At 40.8% G+C, this 19,918-nt stretch overlaps 1 protein-coding gene across 6 annotated transcripts in view; it reads right to left on the bottom strand.

Moving 5' to 3' along the window:
- SPAG9 (sperm associated antigen 9) overlaps window positions 1-19,644 on the bottom strand; it is a 151,943-nt gene extending 132,299 nt beyond the window's left edge. For 4 of the 6 annotated variants that reach the window (XM_061391347.1, XM_061391349.1, XM_061391351.1 and 1 more), the window contains exon 1: window positions 19,151-19,639. In XM_061391347.1, coding sequence (XP_061247331.1) covers window positions 19,151-19,453 — 303 coding nt within the window. In that variant the 5' untranslated portion in view covers window positions 19,454-19,639. Of the gene's footprint in view, window positions 1-19,150 lie in introns of all 6 variants that reach the window. The other 2 variants (XR_009731342.1, XM_061391348.1) reach the window with 2 other exon arrangements.
- Window positions 19,645-19,918: the final 274 nt, after the last annotated feature.

Below are 19,918 nucleotides of genomic sequence, written 5' to 3'. Positions count from 1 at the left end.
ACATTTCCATTATTTTAAATAATTATTGTTAAACTCAGTTCATTTAAATATAACTGTTTTTCAATATAGTATCTTTTAAGAAATAAAAGTACAAACCATATTATTAAGCAATGCCTGAGGAATGTAATTCCCCAAACCCTCCCCAATCCAAAATGCAGAAAAAACTTCTAATACAAATGACTCAGTTTCCTTAAACCTAAATAACAAAGTGGGGGTGTGGGGTAGGAGGTGAGCACTTACAGATGATGAGATGCTTAAGAGACACAGAGAAAGGAAAGGGAGAAAGGGAAAGATATACCCAACTGAATGCCGAGTTCCACAGTATTGTAGGTGAGATAAGAATGCCTTCTTAAATGAACAATGCAAATAAAAAGAGGAAAAGAACAGAATGGAAAAGACTACAAATCTCTTCAAGAAAACTGGAAATATCAAGGGAACATTTCATGCAAGGATGGGCATGATAAAGGACAGAAATGGTAAGGACCTAAGAAAAGCAGAAGAGATTAAGAAGAGGTGGCAAGAATACACAAAAGAACTATACAAAATAGGTCTTGAAGATCCAGATAACCACAATGGTGTGGTCACTCATCTAGAGCCAGACATCCTGGAGTGTGAAGTCCAGTACTTTCTAAGTACTACTTTCTAAGTACTTTCTAAGTACTACTACGAACAAAGTCAGTGGATGTGATGAAATTCCAGCTGAGCTCTTTCAAATCCTAAAAGATGATGCTGGTAAAGTGCTGCACTCAATATGCCAGCAAATTTAGAAAACTTAGCAGTAGCCACAGGACTGAAAAAGGTCAGTTTTCATTCCAATCCCTAAGAAGGGCAATGCCAAAGAATGTTCAAACTACTGTACAACTGCACTCATTTCACATGCTAGCAAGTGATGCTCAAAATCCTTCAACCTAGGCTTAAACAGTATGTGAATCAAGAACTTTCAGAGGTACAAGATAGATTTAGAAAAGGCAGAGGAACCAGAGATCAAATTCCCAACATTCACTGGATCATAGAGAGAGCAAGGGAATTCCAGAAAAACATCTACTTGTGCTTCACTGACTACGCTAAAGCCTTTGACTGTGTGGATCACAACAAACTGGAAAACTCTGAAAGAGATGGGAATACCAGACCTCCTAACCTGCCTCCTGAGAAACCCCATATACAGATCAAGAAGCAACAGCTAGAACTGGACACGGAACATCTGACTGGTTCAAATTTGGGAAAGGAGTACAGCAAGGCTGTATATTTTCACCCTGCTTATTTAACTTATATGCAGAGTACATCATTCGAAATGTCAGGATGGATGAATCACAAGCTGGAATCAGGAAATATCAACAAAGTCAGATATGCAGATAATATCACTCTAATGGCAGAACATGAAGAGTAACCAAAGAGCCTCTTGATGAGAGTGAAAAATGAGAGTGAAAATGCTGGCTTAAAACTCAACATTCAAAAAACTAAGAGTATGGCATCTGGACTCCTCACCTAATGGCAAACAGGTGGGGGAAAAGTGGAAGCAGTAACAGATTTTATTTTCTTGGGCTCCAAAATCACTGTGGACAGTGACTGTAGCCATGAAATTAAAAGACGCTTAGTCCTTGGAAGAAAAGCTATGACAAAACTAGACAGTGTATTAAAAAGTAGAGACATCTACTTTGTTGACAAAAGTCCATATAGTCAAAGCTATGGTTTTCCCAGTCATGTATGGATGTGAAAGTTGGACCACAATGAAGGCTGAGCACCAAAGAATTGAAGCTTTCTAACTGTGGTTCTGAAAAAGACTCTTGAGAGTCCCTTGGACTGCAAGGAGATCAAACCAGGCAATCCTAAAGGAAAGTGACCCTGAGTATTCATTGGAAGGACTGATGCTGAAGCTGAAACTCCAATACTTTGGCCATCTAGTGTGAAGAGCCAACTCATTAGAAAAGACCCTGACGTTGGGAAAGACTGAAGGCAGAAGGAGAAGGGGATGACAGAGGACGAGATGGTTAGATGGCATCAGCGACTCAATGGACATGAGTTTGAGCAAGCTCCAGAAGATAGTGAAGGACAGGCAAGCCTGGCTTGCTGCAGTCCGTGAGGTCACAAAGAGTTGGGACACAATCGAGTGTGTGAACAACAACTAGTAGGTCTTGTAGGTCTTCACAGAACTGTTCAACTTCATTGGCTTTAGTGGTTGGGGCAGTCTTGGACTAGTGTGATGCTGAATGGTTTCCTTGGAAACAAACACAGCTCATTCTGTCGTTTTTGAGACTGCATCCAAGTACTGCATTTTGGACTCTTTTATTGACTATGAGGACTTCTCCATTTATTCTAAGGAATTCTTGCCCACAGAAGTAGATATAATGGTCATATGAATTAAATTCCCCCATTCCCATCCATTTTAGTTCACCAACTGCTAAAATGTCTATGTTCACTCTTGCCATCTCCTGAAATAAAAGTTTACTATTCCTCATAGTAAGTGTATGCTTAGTCGCTAAATCATGTTCGACTCTTTTGGGACCCCATGGACCATAGTCTGCCAGGCTCCTCTGTTCAGAGGATTTTCCAGGGAAGAATATTGGAGTGGGTTGCCATTTCCTTCTCCAGGGGACCTTCCCAACCCAAAGATCAAGCCCGCAGCTCCTGCACTGCAGGTGGATTCTAAACTTTTCTTCAAAACACATCAATTTTTTTTACTAAACAGTTCAGTTGTTACTATAGGGTACTACTGCTATATCCTAATTAGAAATATCTATCAAAAAATTCTAAGCCTGAGATGGCTGGATGGCATCACCAACTCAATGGACATGAGTTTGAGTGAACTCCAGGAGTTGGTGATGGACAGGGACACCTGGAGTGCTGCTATTCATGGGGTCGCAAAGAGTCGGACATGACTGAGCGACTGAACTGAACTGAACTGAACTGAAGCAATAGTTAAAATTAAGTGTTGGCACATAACCATCATTTGTGTGGAAAATTTATTCAGCTAGAAGAAATTTTCAATCAGTAACTTAGAAATAAATATTTGTGGCTAAAACTAATTACAAAGCAATCAGAGCCTTCTTTCCTATGAGGATACAGTGAGAAAACTACAGCCATCTATGAACCAGGCAATGGGTTCTCATCAGACTCTGAATCTGTCAGTGTCATGACCTTGGACTTCCCAGCTTTTAGAACAGTGGAAATAAATATTTGTTGTTAAAGCCACTCAACCTATGGTATTTTTGTTATAGCAGCCTGAGCAGACTGAGAGAGAACAGAAGTGGCTGACACCACCTCTTCTCTCTGTTTCTCTTGAAAGCAGCCTCGATGCCCAGACTTCTGAATATTAATTTTTAACCATGAGGTATACTGTAAAGAAGTCCAGAGTCTTGGCCTGGACTTTGATGCCAGCACCCTCTATTTCTAAACTTCCTACTGTGAGGAAAAACTTGAACAAACAAAGAAAAAACCCTAACAAAATAACAACCACAAAAACAATCAGAGAAGGAATTCCCTGGTGGTCCAGTGGTTAGGACTCTATGTTTCCACTTCAGGGGGCACAGGTCCAATTCCTCGCTGGGGAACTAAGATCCTTCAAGCTGTGTGGAACAGTCAAAAAAAAAAAAAAAGAAAGAGAGAGAATCATGGTGCTAACATGATTTTTAAGTAGTCTACAATATTCTGATTTTTAAGTAGTCTACAATATTCTGACAACAGTTTCAGTGATCTTAATATTTCAATTTTTTAAATGCCTAAATATTTCTAGAATATCTAGTATGTATAGGACAATGTAGCCAAAGTGTCCGTAATAACTATACTTAGGAGAAGTCAGTTTTTCTGTATATGCCTAAGTCAAAGGACTCACTGAAGAACTTTCTGGAAGTTGTAGGATAACTTGGTACCAGCAGTAAATAAGGACAATAACTTGAATGCACAAAAGAGAATTTTAAATAGCTAGCATCAGCAATTGACCTCTAGTATATTTATCTATCCACCATCCAACCAAACAAAAAATATCTAGTACCTACTGCACCCCAGTAATTCAGTGGGAGAATTAAAGCAATAGATTAGTCAAACACAACACCGAAAGTACTATGAAAGGAGGATAGTATGCTATGAGAAGATATGAAATGGGTACAACCCATACTTCAGTGTCGTAAAAGGCATTCCAGAATTGAAACCTGAAACATGAATAATGGTAGCCAGGCAATAAAAGAGAAAGAGAGTGCCATGCAAAGAGGCAGCTTTTAAGAAGGCCTGAAGAAACTACCTTTTACATAACAAACTCAAGGGTGTTCAGAATGGCTCTAAAAGGAAAAGATTAGACTAGTAAAGTCAGAAGCAACCAGACTACAAGGCCATGTATGTTAGGAACTTTAGTCAATTCAAGAACAGATTTTAGACATATCCACTAACGGCTTTTAAATGTGGAAACCATCTGATCAGATATCCATTTTGGAGAGATCCAGGCACGGTGTGATGGACAGTGTGTAGGCTGGCAATACAGGATACAAATAGATCATTTATGGGACAGTTTGAGTTGCCCATTTATTTATTCAGAAATATTCAAAGGGTATTTCTTATGTGCCAGACCTCGTATCCAGTTTGAATGAAAGAAGCTCCAGCTCTTCAGAGTAGTAAGCATTACTTTCAGAGTAGTAAAAATAGTTTTGAAAAGTAAAGAGATTCCAGATATATTTAGGAGTTGAAAACAAAAGAAGGCAGCAATGGGGATGAAGGAAGAGAGAACAGTTAAGAATGATGACCTGGCTTCTGGCTAGGTAGACAGTGGTATCCACTCAGGAAGAGAATGAGCAAAGCAAGCTTGTGAGGTAAGTTCAGTTTTGGGCATGTTGGGAGACATTCATGTCCAATAAGCAACAGTAATATGTATCTGAAACCCCAGAGAGAGAGAGATCTGGACTTTAAAGGCTGTTCTTAGTAAGCTATCAGCTCCATGAAGGAAGAATTTTGTTTTACTCACCACTGTATCCCAATAGCCACAGTACTAGGCACACAGCTGGCCTTCAATAAATATATGTTAAATGAATAAATGAGATACACATTTTGCAATAGTCAGCAAAATGGTCACCGAACTGCTCAGAATGGATCATATGATCTAGGCAGCATACAGAGTGAGAACTTAAGGGGATCTTAGAAAAAGCACCAAAGAACAATGCTAACAAGAGTAAGAAGAATCCACAGATAAGCAAGAGGAAAACCAAGAGATTTCAAAATTAGAGAACCAAAATATAATGTTTCTTACAGAATGAGTGACCAAGAGACAAATGTTGCTAAGAAGTATGAGGAGTAAGACAGAAAATAGAAGACATCTGAGAGTGTTTTTCACTTTTGTGAATTTTCTTTTTTTTTTCTTCTTTTTGGTTTTTCTTTTTTGGTTGAGCCACACAGAACTTGGTCCTCCTACTAGGGATCAAACCTGTGCCTCTGCAGTGAAAACACGGAGTTCTAACCACTCAGTGCCAGGAAATTCCCATCACTTTTGTGAATTTTCAAGAATATGAGGAGGAGAAACTCTATTATGCCTAACATTTCATATCTAAATAATGACTCTACCTATCTAAATAATGAGAAAACTGCTTATCCTTTTATAAACTTGTTTGTTCCATCTAACACGCCTGCCTCTTTACTCTGTGTCACCTCACCTTTATTTCCTGTGTAACACCTATCACAATCTGTAATTAACTGGTTTGTTATTACAATATAAACTGTAAGAAAGGAAGGGCTACTTTTCTTGTCTGATCTGTTTGTGGACACATTCCCAGAGTCTAGAATACTGCCTGGCTCAATAAATATTTCTTTTTTCTGATCATTCATGTGTCCTGTTTATCTCCCTATGGGAATGGGATAGAGAAGAACTAAAAGATTATGGAGATTCCTCTCAGCCCTTAAAAAAATACCTGCAGGAAAAGCAAGTAAAAATACATTTTAGGGACTTCCCTGGCAGTTCAGTGATTATGACTCCGTGCTTCCAATGCAGGGGGCATGGCTTCTATCTTGGCCGAGAAACTAAGATCCCACGTGCTTCCTGGTGTGGCCAAAAAATAAATTAAAAACAAAACAAACAAACAAACAAAAAAACAAGATTTTAAAAGAAAAAACATTTTATTTAAAGCACAATAACAGAATCGAGAAACACAAAAATCCTAAATCCATCCCCTATAGAGGATCTAATCAGTAGAAGCACAAATTACAAGGAAAAAATTCTTCTTAGGCTCTATAATCCTAGTGGAGCAGGTCAGCAATCAGAAACAAGGTATCCTAAAATATATGTAAGACTTAAAAAAAGTTGCCAGAGAAAACATTAAATGGAGGGTAGTTTCTCAATTTGGAGAAGGCAATGGCACCCCACTTCAGTACTCTTGCCTGGAGAGTCCCATGGACGGAGAAGCCTGGTGGGCTGAAGTCCACGGGGTCGCTAAGAGTCGGACACGACTGAGAGACTTCACTTTCACTTTTCACTTTCATGCACTGGGGAAGGACATGGCAACCCTCTCCAGTGTTCTTGCCTGGAGAATCCCAGGGACAGGGGAGCCTGGTGGGCTGCTGTCTATGGGGTTGCACAGAGTCAGACACGACTGAAGTGACTTAGCAGCAGTAGCAGCAGTTTCTCAATTTCTGCACTTCAAAGCTTAAAAGGGAAAAAATGATCCATTATACTTTTATACTATAATCTTAAAAAAATTGAGACAATTTTAATTGCTTTGTAGAACTCAGGTTTAAATTTCTATTTATAGAAAAGTAGTTAAACTGCAGTAATTTCTTCCTTTCCAGATGAGTGCCATTAGTTCACTATAAACACATTAACTTACTCATCTCTATAACTGACACATGCTCTGCTCTAAAAAATGAATTCACAGACCTCCCTGGTAGTCCAGTGGTTAAGACTCTGCGCTTCCAGTGCAGAGGGTGTGGGTTCAATCCCTGGTTGGAAAACTAACATCCCATATGCTATGCAGTACAGAAAAAAAAGAGCAAAACACAAACTCAAATGGAATACTAGATATTAGAAAATGTTCTCCTATGTAAATAAAATTGTGACTATATGGTAGAATCCTTTAATTTTTAGGATAAGTACTTTAAGTACTGAAGGGTGAAGTGTCATAACATCTGCAATGTACTTTGAAATCGTTCACAATGTAAAAATATGTGTATGTATACATGTTGTGTGTGTGTGTGTGTGTGTGTGTGTATAAAATTTGTTGTTGCTGTTCAGTCACTAAGTTGTATCCAACTCTTTGTGATCTCATAGACTGCAGCACACCAGGCAGGCTTCCCTGTCCTTCCTATCTCCTGGAGCTTGCTCAGACTCATGTCTGTTGAATCGGTGACCTATCTAACAATCTCATCCTCTGCCACCTTCTTCTCCTTTTGCCTTCGATCTTTCCCAACATCAGGGGCTTCTCCACTGAGTCGGCTCTTCACATCAGGTGGCCAAAGTATTGGAGCTTCAGCATCAGTCCTTCCAATTGATTTCCTTACATTTAAGAATTTGATCCATTTTATTTTTGTGTATGGTGTTAAGAGAATGCTCTAATCTCATTATTTTACATGTAACTGTCCAGTTTTCCCCCCACCATTTATTGAAGAGACTGTCTTTTCTCCACTGTATATCCTCGCCTCCTTTGTCTATAGACCAAGTGACCACTAACTGAAGAGCAAGGAGAGATAAGAAAACCTTTTTCGGTGATCAATGCAAAGAAATAGAGGGAAACAACAGAATGGGAAAAACTAAAGATCTCTTCAAGAAAACTGGAGATACCAAGAGAACATTTCATGAAAAGATGGGACAATAAAGGACAGAAATGGTATGGACCTAATAGAAGCTGAAGATATTGAGAAGATGTGGCAAGAATACACAGAACTATACAAAAAAGATCTTCATGACTCAGATAACCATGATTGTGTGGTCACTCACCTAGAGCCAGGCATCCTGGAGTCTGAAGTCAAGTGGACCTTAGGAAGCATCACTCCACAAAATTAGTGGAGGTGATGGAATTCCAGTTAAACTATTTCAAATCCTAAAAGATAATGCTGTGAGAGTGCAGCACTCAATGTGCCAGCAAATTTGGAAAACTCAGCAGTGGCCACAGGACTGGAAAAGGTCAGTTTTCATTCCAATCCCAAAGAAAGGCAGTGCCGAAGAATGTTCAAACTATCGTACAATTGTACTCATCTCACACACCAGCAAAATAATGCTCAAAATTCTCCAATCCAGGCTTCAGCAGTACATGAACCGTGAAATTCCAGATGCTCAAGCTGGATTTAGAAAAGGCAGAGAAACAAGAGTTCAAATTGCCAACATCTGTTGGATCATGAAAAAACCAAGAGTTCCAGAAAAACATCTACTTCTGCTTTATTGACTACGCCAAAGCTTTTGACTGTGTGGATCACAATAAACTGTGGAAATTTCTTCAAGAGATGGGAATACCAGACCACCTGACCTGCTTCCTGAAAAATCTGTATGCAGGTCAAGAAGCAACAGTTAGAACCAGACATGGAACAACAGACTGGTTCCAAATAGGGAAAGGAATATGTCAAGGCTGTATACTGTCACCATGCTTATTTAACTTATATGCAGAATAAATCATGCAAAATGCCAGGCTGGATGAAGCACAAGCTGGAATCAAGATTGCTGGGAGAAATATCGATAACCTCACATAAGCAGATGACACCACCATTATGGCAGAAAGTAAAGAAAAGCTAAAGAACCTCTTGATGAAAGTCAAAGAGGAGAGTGAAAAAGTTGGCTTAGAACTCACCATTCAAAAAACTAAGATCATGGCATCCAGTTCCATCACTTAATGGCAAATGAACAGGAAAACAATGGAAAGTGACAGACTTTATTTTTTGAGCTCCAAAATCACTACAGATGGTGACTGCAGCCATGAAATTAAAAGATACTTGCTCCATGGAAGAAAAGCTATGACCAACCTAGACAGCATATTAAAAAGTAGAGACATTACTCTGCCAACAAAGGTCCATCTAGTCAAAGCTATGGTTTTTCCAGTAGTCATGTATGGATGTGAGCGTTGGACTATAAAAAAAGCTGAGCACCAAAGAATTAATGCTTTTGAACTGTGGTGTTGGAGAAGACTCTTGAGAGTCCCTTGGACTGCAAGGAGATCCAACCAGTCCATCCTAAAGGAAATCAGTCCTGAATATTCATTGGAAGGACTGATGCTGAAGATGAAACTCCAATACTTTGGCCACCTGATGCAAAGAACTGACTCATTGGAAAAGACCCTGATGCTGGAAAAGATTGAAGGCAGGAGGAGAAGGGGAAGACAAAGGATGAGATGGTTGGATGGCATCACCAACTCGATGGACATGTGCTTGAGCAGGCTCCAGGAGTTGGTGATGGATAGGGAAGCCTGGCATGCTGCACCCATGGGGTCACAAAGGTTGGACACGACTGAGTGACTGAACTGAACTGACCATGGGTGTGTGTGTGTTTATTTCTGGGCATTTTATCTTGTTTCACTGGTCTATATTTGTTTTTGTGCCAGTACCATACTCTTGATTACTATACCATTATAGTATAGTCTGAAGTCGTTTTGAGTCACTTCAGTCTTGTCCGACTCTCTGTGACCCCATGGACTGTAGCTGCCAGGCTCCTCTGTCCATGCCATTCTCCAGGCAACAATATTAGAGTGAGCTGCCATGCCCTCCTCCAGGAATCTTCCCGACTCAGGGATCAAACACACATCTCTTATGTCTCCTGCATTGGCAGGCAGGTTCTTTACCACTGATGCCACCTGGCAAGTCTGAAGTTGGGACCCTGATTTCTCCAGATTCACTTTTCTTTCTCAGGATTGCTTTGGTTATTTGGGGTCTTTTGTGTTTCCATATAAATTTTAGAATTTTTTGTTCTAGTTCTGTGAAAAGTGTCAGTGATAATTTGATATAAATTGCATTAAATCTAAAGATCACCTTAGGAAGTATAGTCATTTTGACAATATTGATTCTTCCAATCCAAAAACACAGTATATCCTTCCATCTGTTTGCGCTATCTCCAACTACTTTCATCAGTGTCTTATACTTTCCAGAATACAAGTCTCTGGACTCCTTAGGTAGATTTATTTCCAGGTATTACATTCTTTTTGATGTGATGGTAAATGAGATTGCTTCCTTGCTTTTTCTTTCTGATCTTTTGATGTTCATATATAGAAATGCAAGAGATGTGCATATTAATTATGAATCCTACAACTTTACAAAATTCACTGATGAGCCCTAGTGTTTTTCTGGTAGCATCTTTAGGATGGTCTGTGTGTAGTATAATGTATACTTCAAATTGTAACAATTTTACTACTTCTTTTCCAATTTATATTATTTTTACTTCTTTTTCTTCTTTGCCATGGCTAGGACTTGCAAAACTATGTTGAATAAAAATGGTGACAATGGACATTCTTGCCTTGTTCCCAATCTTAGAAGCAATGAATTCAGCTTTTCACCACTGAGAATGATGTTAGCAATGGGTTTGTCATATATGGCCTTTATTATGGCCTCTATTCCCACTTTCTAGAGAGCTCTTATCATAAATGGATGTTGGATTTTATCAAAAGCTTTTTCTGCATCTACTGAAATGATCATATGCTTTCTTTTTATTTTCACTTTGTTAATGTGGTGTATCACACTGATTGATTTGTGGATACTGAAGAATCCTTGCATCTCTGGGATAAACCCCACTTGATCATGGTGAATGACTCTTTTAATGTATTGTTGAATTCAGTTTGCTAGTATTTTGCTAAGGATTTTTGCATCTATATTTATCAGTATCAGTTCAGTTCGGTTTCTCAGTTTTGTCCAACTCTTTGCGACCCTCATGGACTCCAGCACACCAGGCTTCCCTGTTTATCAACAACTTCCAGAGCCCGCTCAAGCTCGTGTCCATCGAATCAGTGATGCCATCCAACCATCTCACCCTCCGTCATCCCCTTCTCCATCAGTATAATTGGCCTATAATCTTTTCTTGTAATATCTTTGTTTTTGGTATCAGGCTGATGGTGGCCTCATAGAAATAAGCATGGCAGTATTCCTTCCTCTGCAATTTTTTTATAACAGTTTCAGAAGGATAGGTGTTAACTCTTCTCTAAATGTCTGATAGAATTCACCTGTGAAGCCTTCTGACTTTTGTTTGTTGGAACTTTAACTACTGTTTCAATTTCAGTACTTGTGAATCAACTGTTGACATTTTTTATTTCTTCTTGGTCCAGTCTTGGAAGGCTGTACCTAAGAATCTGTCCATTCCTTCTAGGCGGTCCATTTTATTGGCATATAGTTGTTTGCAGCAGTGTCTTATGATCCTTTGTATTTCTGTGTTGTCAGCTGTAACTTCTTTTTCATTTCTAGTTTTATTGATGAGTCCTCTTTTTTCTTGATGAGTCTGGCTAGAGGTTTATCAATTTTGCTTATCTTCTTAAAGAATCAGCTTTTAATTTCATTGATCTTTGCTACTGTTTTCATCTTTATTTATTCCTGCTCTGATTTTTGTGTAAGTTTTTTCCTTCTACTAACTTTGGGCTTTGTTTGTTCCTCTTTCTCTAGCTGCTTTAGGGGTAAGGTTAGTCTGTTTATTTGAGATATTTCTTGCTTCCTAAAGATGGTATTGCTATAAATGTCCCTCTTAGAACTCCTTTTGCTGTATCCCAAAAGTGTCGGACCACCATGTTTTCATTGTCATTTGTCTCTAGCTTTTTTTTTTTTTATTTCCTCTTTGATTTCTTTAGTGATCCATTAGCTGTTCAGTGACATATGTTTAGCCTCCACGTGTTTGTGTGTGTTTTTTAGTTTCTTCCCCTGTAATTGATTTCTAATCCCATAGCATTGTGGTCAGATAAGATGCTTGATATAATTTCAATTTTTTTTAAGTTATCAAAGCTTGATTTGTGGCCCAAGATGTGATCTGTCCTGGAGAATGTTTCGTGTGCACTTGAGAAGAAAGTGTATTTAGCAGCTTTTGGATGGCATATTCTTTAAAGATCAGTAAAGTCCATCTGATCTAATGCGTCATTTAAGGCCTGTGTTTCCTGATATTCTGTGTGGATGATCTGTTTCTTGATGAGAGTGAGTTATTAAAATCCCCCAAAATTATTGTGTTTCTGTTGATTTTTCCTTTTACAACTGTTAGTATTTGCCTTAGATACTGAGGTATTCCTATGTTGGATGCACACATATACGTATATACAATTGTTATATCTTCTTGGATTGATCTTTTGATCATTATATAGTATCCTTCTTTGTCTCTCGTAACATTCTTTATTTTGAAATCTATTTTGTCTGATATGAGTACTGCTACTCTAGCTTTCTTTTATTTCCATTTGCATGGATACTTTTTCCTATCCCCTCTCTTTCAGTCTGTATGTAGGCACCAGAAGTCTTACGTGAAGTCCACAGCCTTGTACTGAAGCTAATAACTAAATATCACTGGCCAAAATTTAAAATGTATAGAATTCACACACATATATTTTTAAATATCAGCTTTTTTGATAGACACATTACATACATTATTAAACTGCTTCTATGTTGATGTTTCTTATCTCAACCTAGAAATTTAGGTAATAGCTACATTCATTGTAAGTGCTGAGCACAGCAAGAAAAAAAAAAGCGTGTTTTTAAAATAACTCAACCATTAGTCAAGGGAACAAAAGAAAATGTATTTGGCTACATTATTCTAATACTAGTTCTCCTGGGAACCAAAAGTATTTAAGTATGTAGTGTGTAGTTAAAGGTAAGCTAAGGAATCCAAGAAACTCACTCACCAAACACAGGCACAGAATTGGATCAGTGACCTGTGGCATATACCACAGTAATCTAGTAAGTAGTTTTTACTCAACTAATCCATCCTGGTACCTTAGCCATTTTCATAGTCTCTTTTGTGATTTTAAATAAGTAAAATGTGAATGTCACTATCCCAGGGACACATAATAGATACTTAGATACTTAAATTCAGAAATCTCTGGAAGGTAAATGGTAAACTGTTGATTGCTCAGTTGTGTCTGACTCTTTGCAACCCCAGAGACTAGCCTGCCAGGCTCCTATGTCCACAGAATTTTCCAGGCAAGAATACTAGAGTGGGTTGCAAGTCCCTTCTCCAGGGGATCTTCCTGACCCAGGGATCAAACCTGGGTCTCCTGCTGCAGGCAGATTCTTTACCATCTGAGCCACTAAGAAATCCTGAAAGTAAATGGTAAGATCTATCTTAATAGCTAAACAATAATTATCCCTAATTACCATTTCAAAAGGTGATATACATACCCTCTCATCAAAGTAAGCACCATTCCCTGAAGAACAAACAGATTGTTCATTTCAGAAAGTGCCTGGAAGTAGGGATTGACAGGGGCAAGGACCTATCTACTCTGACAAGGGGCAGTGTGAAGCTTATTTCAATAGTTCAGCAAAAGAAAAAAGGTATTTTCAAAATATGAAAATATGTATTTTTAAAATGTACTAGTTTTATGTATAAAGTCATTTGCATATACAGAGATCAATGAAGCACTAAAGTGTATTTTGAGCATTCTAAAATTTAGGTTTAAAGAAGTTAAGATGTAACAGTCCAAAAAGCTGTTGACCCTTGCTGTAACTAAATCAAGAGAGAAATGAAGTCAACACCTCAATTATCCTTGGACCAAAAATCTTTAGTTCCCTAACAATACCACAAGATACTGGTTTTAAAAACCACTGGATTTCTTGGATTCCTTAGCTTACCTTCCTTGGTGGCTCCATGGAAAAGATTCTCCCTGCCGATGAAGGAGATATGGGTTCGATCCCTGATGCAGGAAGATCCCACATGCCACAGAACAGCTAAGCCTATGTGCCACAACTACTGAGCCTGTGCTCTAGAGCCCAGGAGCCGAAACTACTGAAGTCCACACGCCCTAGAGCCCATTCTCCATGACAAAAGAAGCCCGGCAACGAGGAGCCTGCACACCACAACTAGAGAACAGCGCCCCCGCCCTGCCTCACCACAATGAGAGTCGAGTCCATGCAACAACAAACACCCGGCACAGCCAAACATAAATAAAGAAGATGAAAATAAAACACATGCACAAGTGACTTGAAAATTTTATGTCAAATGTTGTTCAATGGACCAGCAAATTGCTCTGTACTAACAGGTCATCTGTGCATATAAATAAACCACCATTCCACTACTGCTCCACTGCAGTGAAATAAAACCTACTTTTAAATCATTATTATTTTGCCTCACTGTGCAGTATGGGGGCTCTTAGTCCCTCCCTCCCCCACAACCAGGGATCAAACCCATGCCCCTGCAGTGGAAGCTCAGAGTTCTAACCGCTGGACCACCAGGGGATTCCCAAAATTAAATTCCTTTGATACCAGAGTAACAGAATTAAAACTAAAGAACCATTATAAATATCAATTCAAATAACAACTCTGCCAAGGAAACTAAATAAACTTAATGTTGAAGCAAATATGGAATTTCTACTTTTAAGATCCTAAGTCCTCAACAAGTAAAAGCTAAAGTATTCAAAATTACTCTTCACTCCTGTCTTGAACTGAAAAGACTTCAAATATTCCTAAGTGTTTATTGAAGAAGTTAACCTTCACTGTAAATTATTTCACAAAGAAAAAGTTAATTTCCTTAGCATTTTTGAATAAAATATTTTTATGGGGACTTCCCTGGTGGTCCAGTGGCTGAGGCTCTGCACTCCCAATGCAGGGGGCCTTGGTTCAATCCCTCGTTAGGGAGCGTGATCCCACATGCCGCAATTACAAATCCTGCATGACGCAACCAAGACCAGACAGCCTCAATAAATAAATTTTAATTTTTAAAAATAATATATTTTTGTGAAAGAATGAGAACTACAACATCAATATCCACACCTGCCTTCCCGCCCACAAATCTTATCATTCACTCTCATGTGCACAGACTTCCAAAGAAAACAACCTGATTACAAGTCTTCATATGCTGTGCTGTGTTTAGTGGCTCAGTCGTGTTGGACTCTGCGACCCCATGGACTGCAGCCTGCCAGGCTCCTCGGTCCATGGGGATTCTCTAAGCAAGAACACTGGAGTGGATTGCCATGCCCTCCTCTAGGGGATCTTCCCAACCTAGGGATCAAACCCAGGTCTCCCGCATTGCAGGTGAATTCTTGACCGTCTGAGCCACCAGGGAAGCCCATGAATACTGGAGTGGGTAGCCTATCCCTTCTCCAGGGGATCTTCCTGACCCAGGAATCGAACTGGGGTCTCCTGCGTTACAGGCGGATTTTTTACCAGCCAAGCTACCAGGGAAACCCGTAAGTCTTCATATAAAACATCAATTCTCACGGCTTTAAGTGCTGATTCATCGGGAAAAAGTTAATTAGAAAATTCTCAGTAATATCCCTCACCTATGCATTTAATCACTTCATTTTAGACAAAAACCCACAGAAAAGTAGTCCTAAAAATCACAACATCTTCTTCCCAGCAAAGATATTCTGTCGTCATATATGCTTCTACTACTCAAGGAGGATGCAGAGGGTACATCTTCATTTTTATGTGCAATCTCCCTCCAGTCAATCATGCTAAACTCTCACTTTAAAACTAAATTCCCTATGTATAACTGGAGCACTTTGCTAAACATCTGAAACACAGCACTGCAAATCAACTATATTTCAATAAAATTTTTTTTAAACGAATTTCTTAAGTTTCCTTTAATTCATTTGCCTATTTCAGGGAAATTTTGTTTTAATTACTCAAATCATGTCTATTCTAAAAGAATTAGAACTTACACAAACAAAAATATAAAAAACACTAACATTTTCTTCCCAAGAATAACATCTCTCTCTAGATTTTTTTTTTCTGGTCCGTGCCACACAAATTGTGAATTGTTTTTTTAATCACTGACTTAACAGATCACAGATTTAACAGATCATAGATTCACAGGTTTACTCTGGATAGAGTAGACAGGAAATGTTGAGCTGAAGAAGCAAAATTTAAGCTGAGTCAAAAGTGAGGAGCTAGCCAGGATGAAGCTCTGAGGGAAAAGTATTCTAGGCCAAGGGGGCGAAGGCATCAGACAGTACTTGGTTAAATGGAAAAAAATCTATATGGTTGGGGACTTCCCTGGTGGCCCAGTGGCTAAAGCTTCATGCTCCCAATGCAGGGGACCAGGGTTACGTCCCTGGTCAGGGAACTAGAGCCCACATGCCTCAATAAAGTCAACGATCTCGTGTGCCACAACTAAGACCTGGCACAAACATAAATAAATATTTTAAATATATACTGTTGTTGTTCAGTCGCTAAAGTCATACTCGATTCTTGGCAACCCCATGGACCGCAGAATGTCAGGTTTTCCAGCCCTTCATTATCTCCTGGAGTTTGCTCAAATTCAAGTTGATTGAGTCATTGCTGCCATCCTACCAGCGCATCCTGCATTGACCCCTTCTCCTCAAGCCCTCAATTCTTCCCCAGCATCAGGGTCTTTTCTATCGAGTCCGCTCCTCGCATCAGGTGGCCGAAGTATTAGAGCCGCAGCATCAGTCCTTCCAATGAATATTCAAGGTTGATTTCCTTTAGGACTGACCGGTTTGATCTTGCTGCCCAAGGGACTCTCAAGAGTCTTCTCCAGCACTACAATTTGAAAGCATCAATTCTTCGGCGCTCAGCTTTCCTTATGGTCCAGCTCTCACATCCATACATCACTACAGGAAAAACCACAGCTTTGACTACACATATATATGGCTGGAGCAGGGAGCCCAAAGAGTGGTAAGCTATAAAATGAGATTTCTTGACTAGCATTTGAAGGTGGTTATAAATCTATATAAAATCAGCCCTTCTTCAGACTATTTTTATAGACTCAAAACCAGCAGGTTAACTCCTCACAAGAAATTCAAATTAAAGCAAAGAAAAAGACAGAAGGTATTCAAATTAAGTAATATCATTATAATAAAAATTCAATTTCTTATTTAAAGGCCACAAAACTTAGAGAAAATTAAACACAGAATCATTTCTGCATATTTTCCTAAGAGAGACTGAATTTCTGAGTACTTGGGTAAAACTTGATCTATGATCTCATATGAAAACTGGTAACAAGATGATTTTACATTTGTGGTCATCTAGTCATCAATATTCTTAGTCTCAGGTCATGTTTCATTACAGAATTTACCGGCATATTTGATAAAGCATAAATTACAAAAGAAGTCATTGGATATCCACTTTTTACATGTCATTTTCTTAAGAAATTAATATATAATCCAGTATCTAGCAGCTTAGTCAGTTGTATTTTCTGATTCTGCAACCTGTGGCAGATGGTATTCCTGGCATGTGTGACCCTGGCATTTTGCCCATGTTTACATGGACTGACAGGAGTTTAAGGCTGATGGGAGTAATTTCTTGCTTTTTAAAATTATTTATTTACTTATGGCTATACTGGGTCTTTGCTGCTGTGTGTGGGCTTTCTCTAGTTGCAACGAGCTGGGTGAGGGGGACAACTCTTCCTTGGGGCGTGCAGGTTTCTCACTGCAGCGGCTTCTCTTGTTGCAGAGCACAGGCTCTAGGGTGTGTGGGCTTCATTCGTTGTGAAGTGCACAGGCTTAGTTGCCCCATGCCATGTGGAATGTTTTCAGAACACAGATCAAACCTCTGTCCCCTGCATTTCCAGGCAGACTCTTAACCACTGACCCACCAGGGAAGTCCAACAATTTCTTTATCTGCGATAATAAAGTCATGCTGGGCCTGTTCCTCACCTGTGTGTATATTCGGTTAATTCCACAGTCTTCCCATGTACATCCATAAAATAGCAAGGGCCCCTCTGAGCATGAAGATATGGCAAGTCATCTCAGGAGTAGTACATAAGCTCCATTCCATAAAGAGTGCTAGTAAACTAGTGGAAATTGTGATTCCATCCTTAGATTTTCTTTTCCAACCTTTCCTTCTATACTTGGAAATACTTTTGAAATAAAGTCAGTTTTGTTTGGCAAATTCAAGAGCATCCCTTTGAGACAAATGGATCGCAAAATCAGAACTAAAAAGCATCATGCAGTCAAACTTAAGGAAAACAAAAACAATTTGACCTCGTACAATGGTGTTAAGTAAAATAAGTTTACATGGTGGTACTATTTAGTGTCAGGAAATGAGCTGCACATTGTTAAAACTTTTCAAGTATTTCTGAAAGACAGTATGTCATTCCTTCAATATTTAGTTATTTAGCTTCCTTCTATCACCATATATTTAGCCAGATGCTCAGGAAACAAACATGAACAGGACACTTCACCTGCGTCAGATAAATTCCCCAGAAATAATGCCAACACATCCTGAAAGCTAGAATCCTTGACCGCCTCAAGAAGTTAAAGACCCATCACTTGCACCCCAGAGCTCCAAAAGGCTCAAAGTCAAGGTTGAGGCACCGAGGTAACTCAAGTTAAAAGCTGAGGTATTATAAAGTTAAAAGCTGGCCAAGTGCAGTCTCTGAAAAGAGTTGCCAACTGTCACCCACATCTCCTTAACCCGCCCCCTACCACTTCCCCGTCCTTTTTATAAATAGTTTTTAAAGGGAACTGTCCAAGGTTACCACCTGACAAGGAAGAATGCATTGATGTGGTATACCAATAAAATAAAATTGTATACTCTCCATATTTACAGAGTATTCCCATACGACATCTAAGTGTCGACAAAGTACCAACCAAGGCACATAACACATAAAATAAAACTTCCTCAGTAGGGTTAAAATATCAAGAAACTGACCGAAAGAGGAAGATATCTAACTTCCCAAAGCAGCAACCCCCAGGAAAGGTACTGGAACCAGCGGAAGTAACATATCCAGGACAGTGGTTTAAAGGCGCTCCACCCACCACCCCAAGGTAAAAGTTTGAAACGCCGTCTGACTACCCCACGGTGGTCGGAAACTTCCCTAAACTACAAGAGGCAAGCACATATCCTAAAATACCGCTCTCAGCCAACCCCAGGTGCCCTCAGGCCAGGCTGTGGCTTCCTCCCCAGGCCTGGCTTCCCCCATCTCACTCTCTTCTCCAGGACACTCACCCATCTCCCTGGGCGTCCAATGCTGGCCGGGGGTACTGGGGCCTCTCGGCCGCCAGGCTCATTCCGACGAACCTCGGACTTAGGCCTGCCCCAAGGAGGCCGGCGCGCCTCCCCTCCGAGACGGACCGCGACCCCCCGGCCCTCGGGCCCGGCCCTCACCCTCCCCTCTGGCCGGCCTCACCTCCTCTGCGTGCTTGCGCAGCGCCTTCTCTCGCTCGTACTGGGTGATGAGCTGCTCGTTGTCGTCCCGGAGCAGCTCCAGCTCCACCTGGTGCTCTTGGTCCTGCGCGAACACCGAGTCCAGGTTCTCCAGCACGGCTACCACCAGTGGCATCAGCTCCTTGACCACCTCCTCGTCGTAGCGCCCGATGAGCCGCTCGAACTCGCGGTAGATGGAGCCGGCCAGGCCGGACACCCGCTCCGACATCACGGCCCCGGAGCCGCCGGGCTCCTCCTGATACACCACACCGTCCTCCAGCTCCATGGTGGCGGGCTGCCCGCCGGCCGGGGGCGTCTCCGGCTGAGGGGGCCACAAGGGCCCGCACGGGACGGGGCCGCTGCGGCTGGAGCTGGGGCTGGGCCCGGCGGGGTGGGGGCCCGAGCCGGAGGAGGGGAGGGGTGAAGCGAGCGTATTCAGCCCAACCGCCGCTGCACCAACTGCCGGGGCGGCCGGGCTGCGCGCGCCACACGTCACTGAAGGGGCGGGATCCGCCCGTGTCGGCCCGTAGGGCGGGACCCCGCAGGAGGCCAGGCGCGGTCGGGGGCGGGGCCAATGCAGCACCCTGCGCCAGCGGAGGCGGCGTTGCGTCAATACTGGGCGCCGCGCCGACGTCGTGTAAGCCAATGGGAAAGACTGCGATAGAAGGGTGGTGAGAAGTACCCACCCCAGGCGCGATTTGCGGGGCGAGCCCCAAAGGAAACAGAGGGTTTCTGGAAGAGTGATTAGCAG

The sequence above is a fragment of the Bos javanicus genome, chromosome 19, assembly GCF_032452875.1.
Source record: "Bos javanicus breed banteng chromosome 19, ARS-OSU_banteng_1.0, whole genome shotgun sequence".
Lineage (NCBI taxonomy): Eukaryota > Metazoa > Chordata > Mammalia > Artiodactyla > Bovidae > Bos > Bos javanicus.
This window is presented reverse-complemented; position numbering and strand designations above follow the sequence as displayed.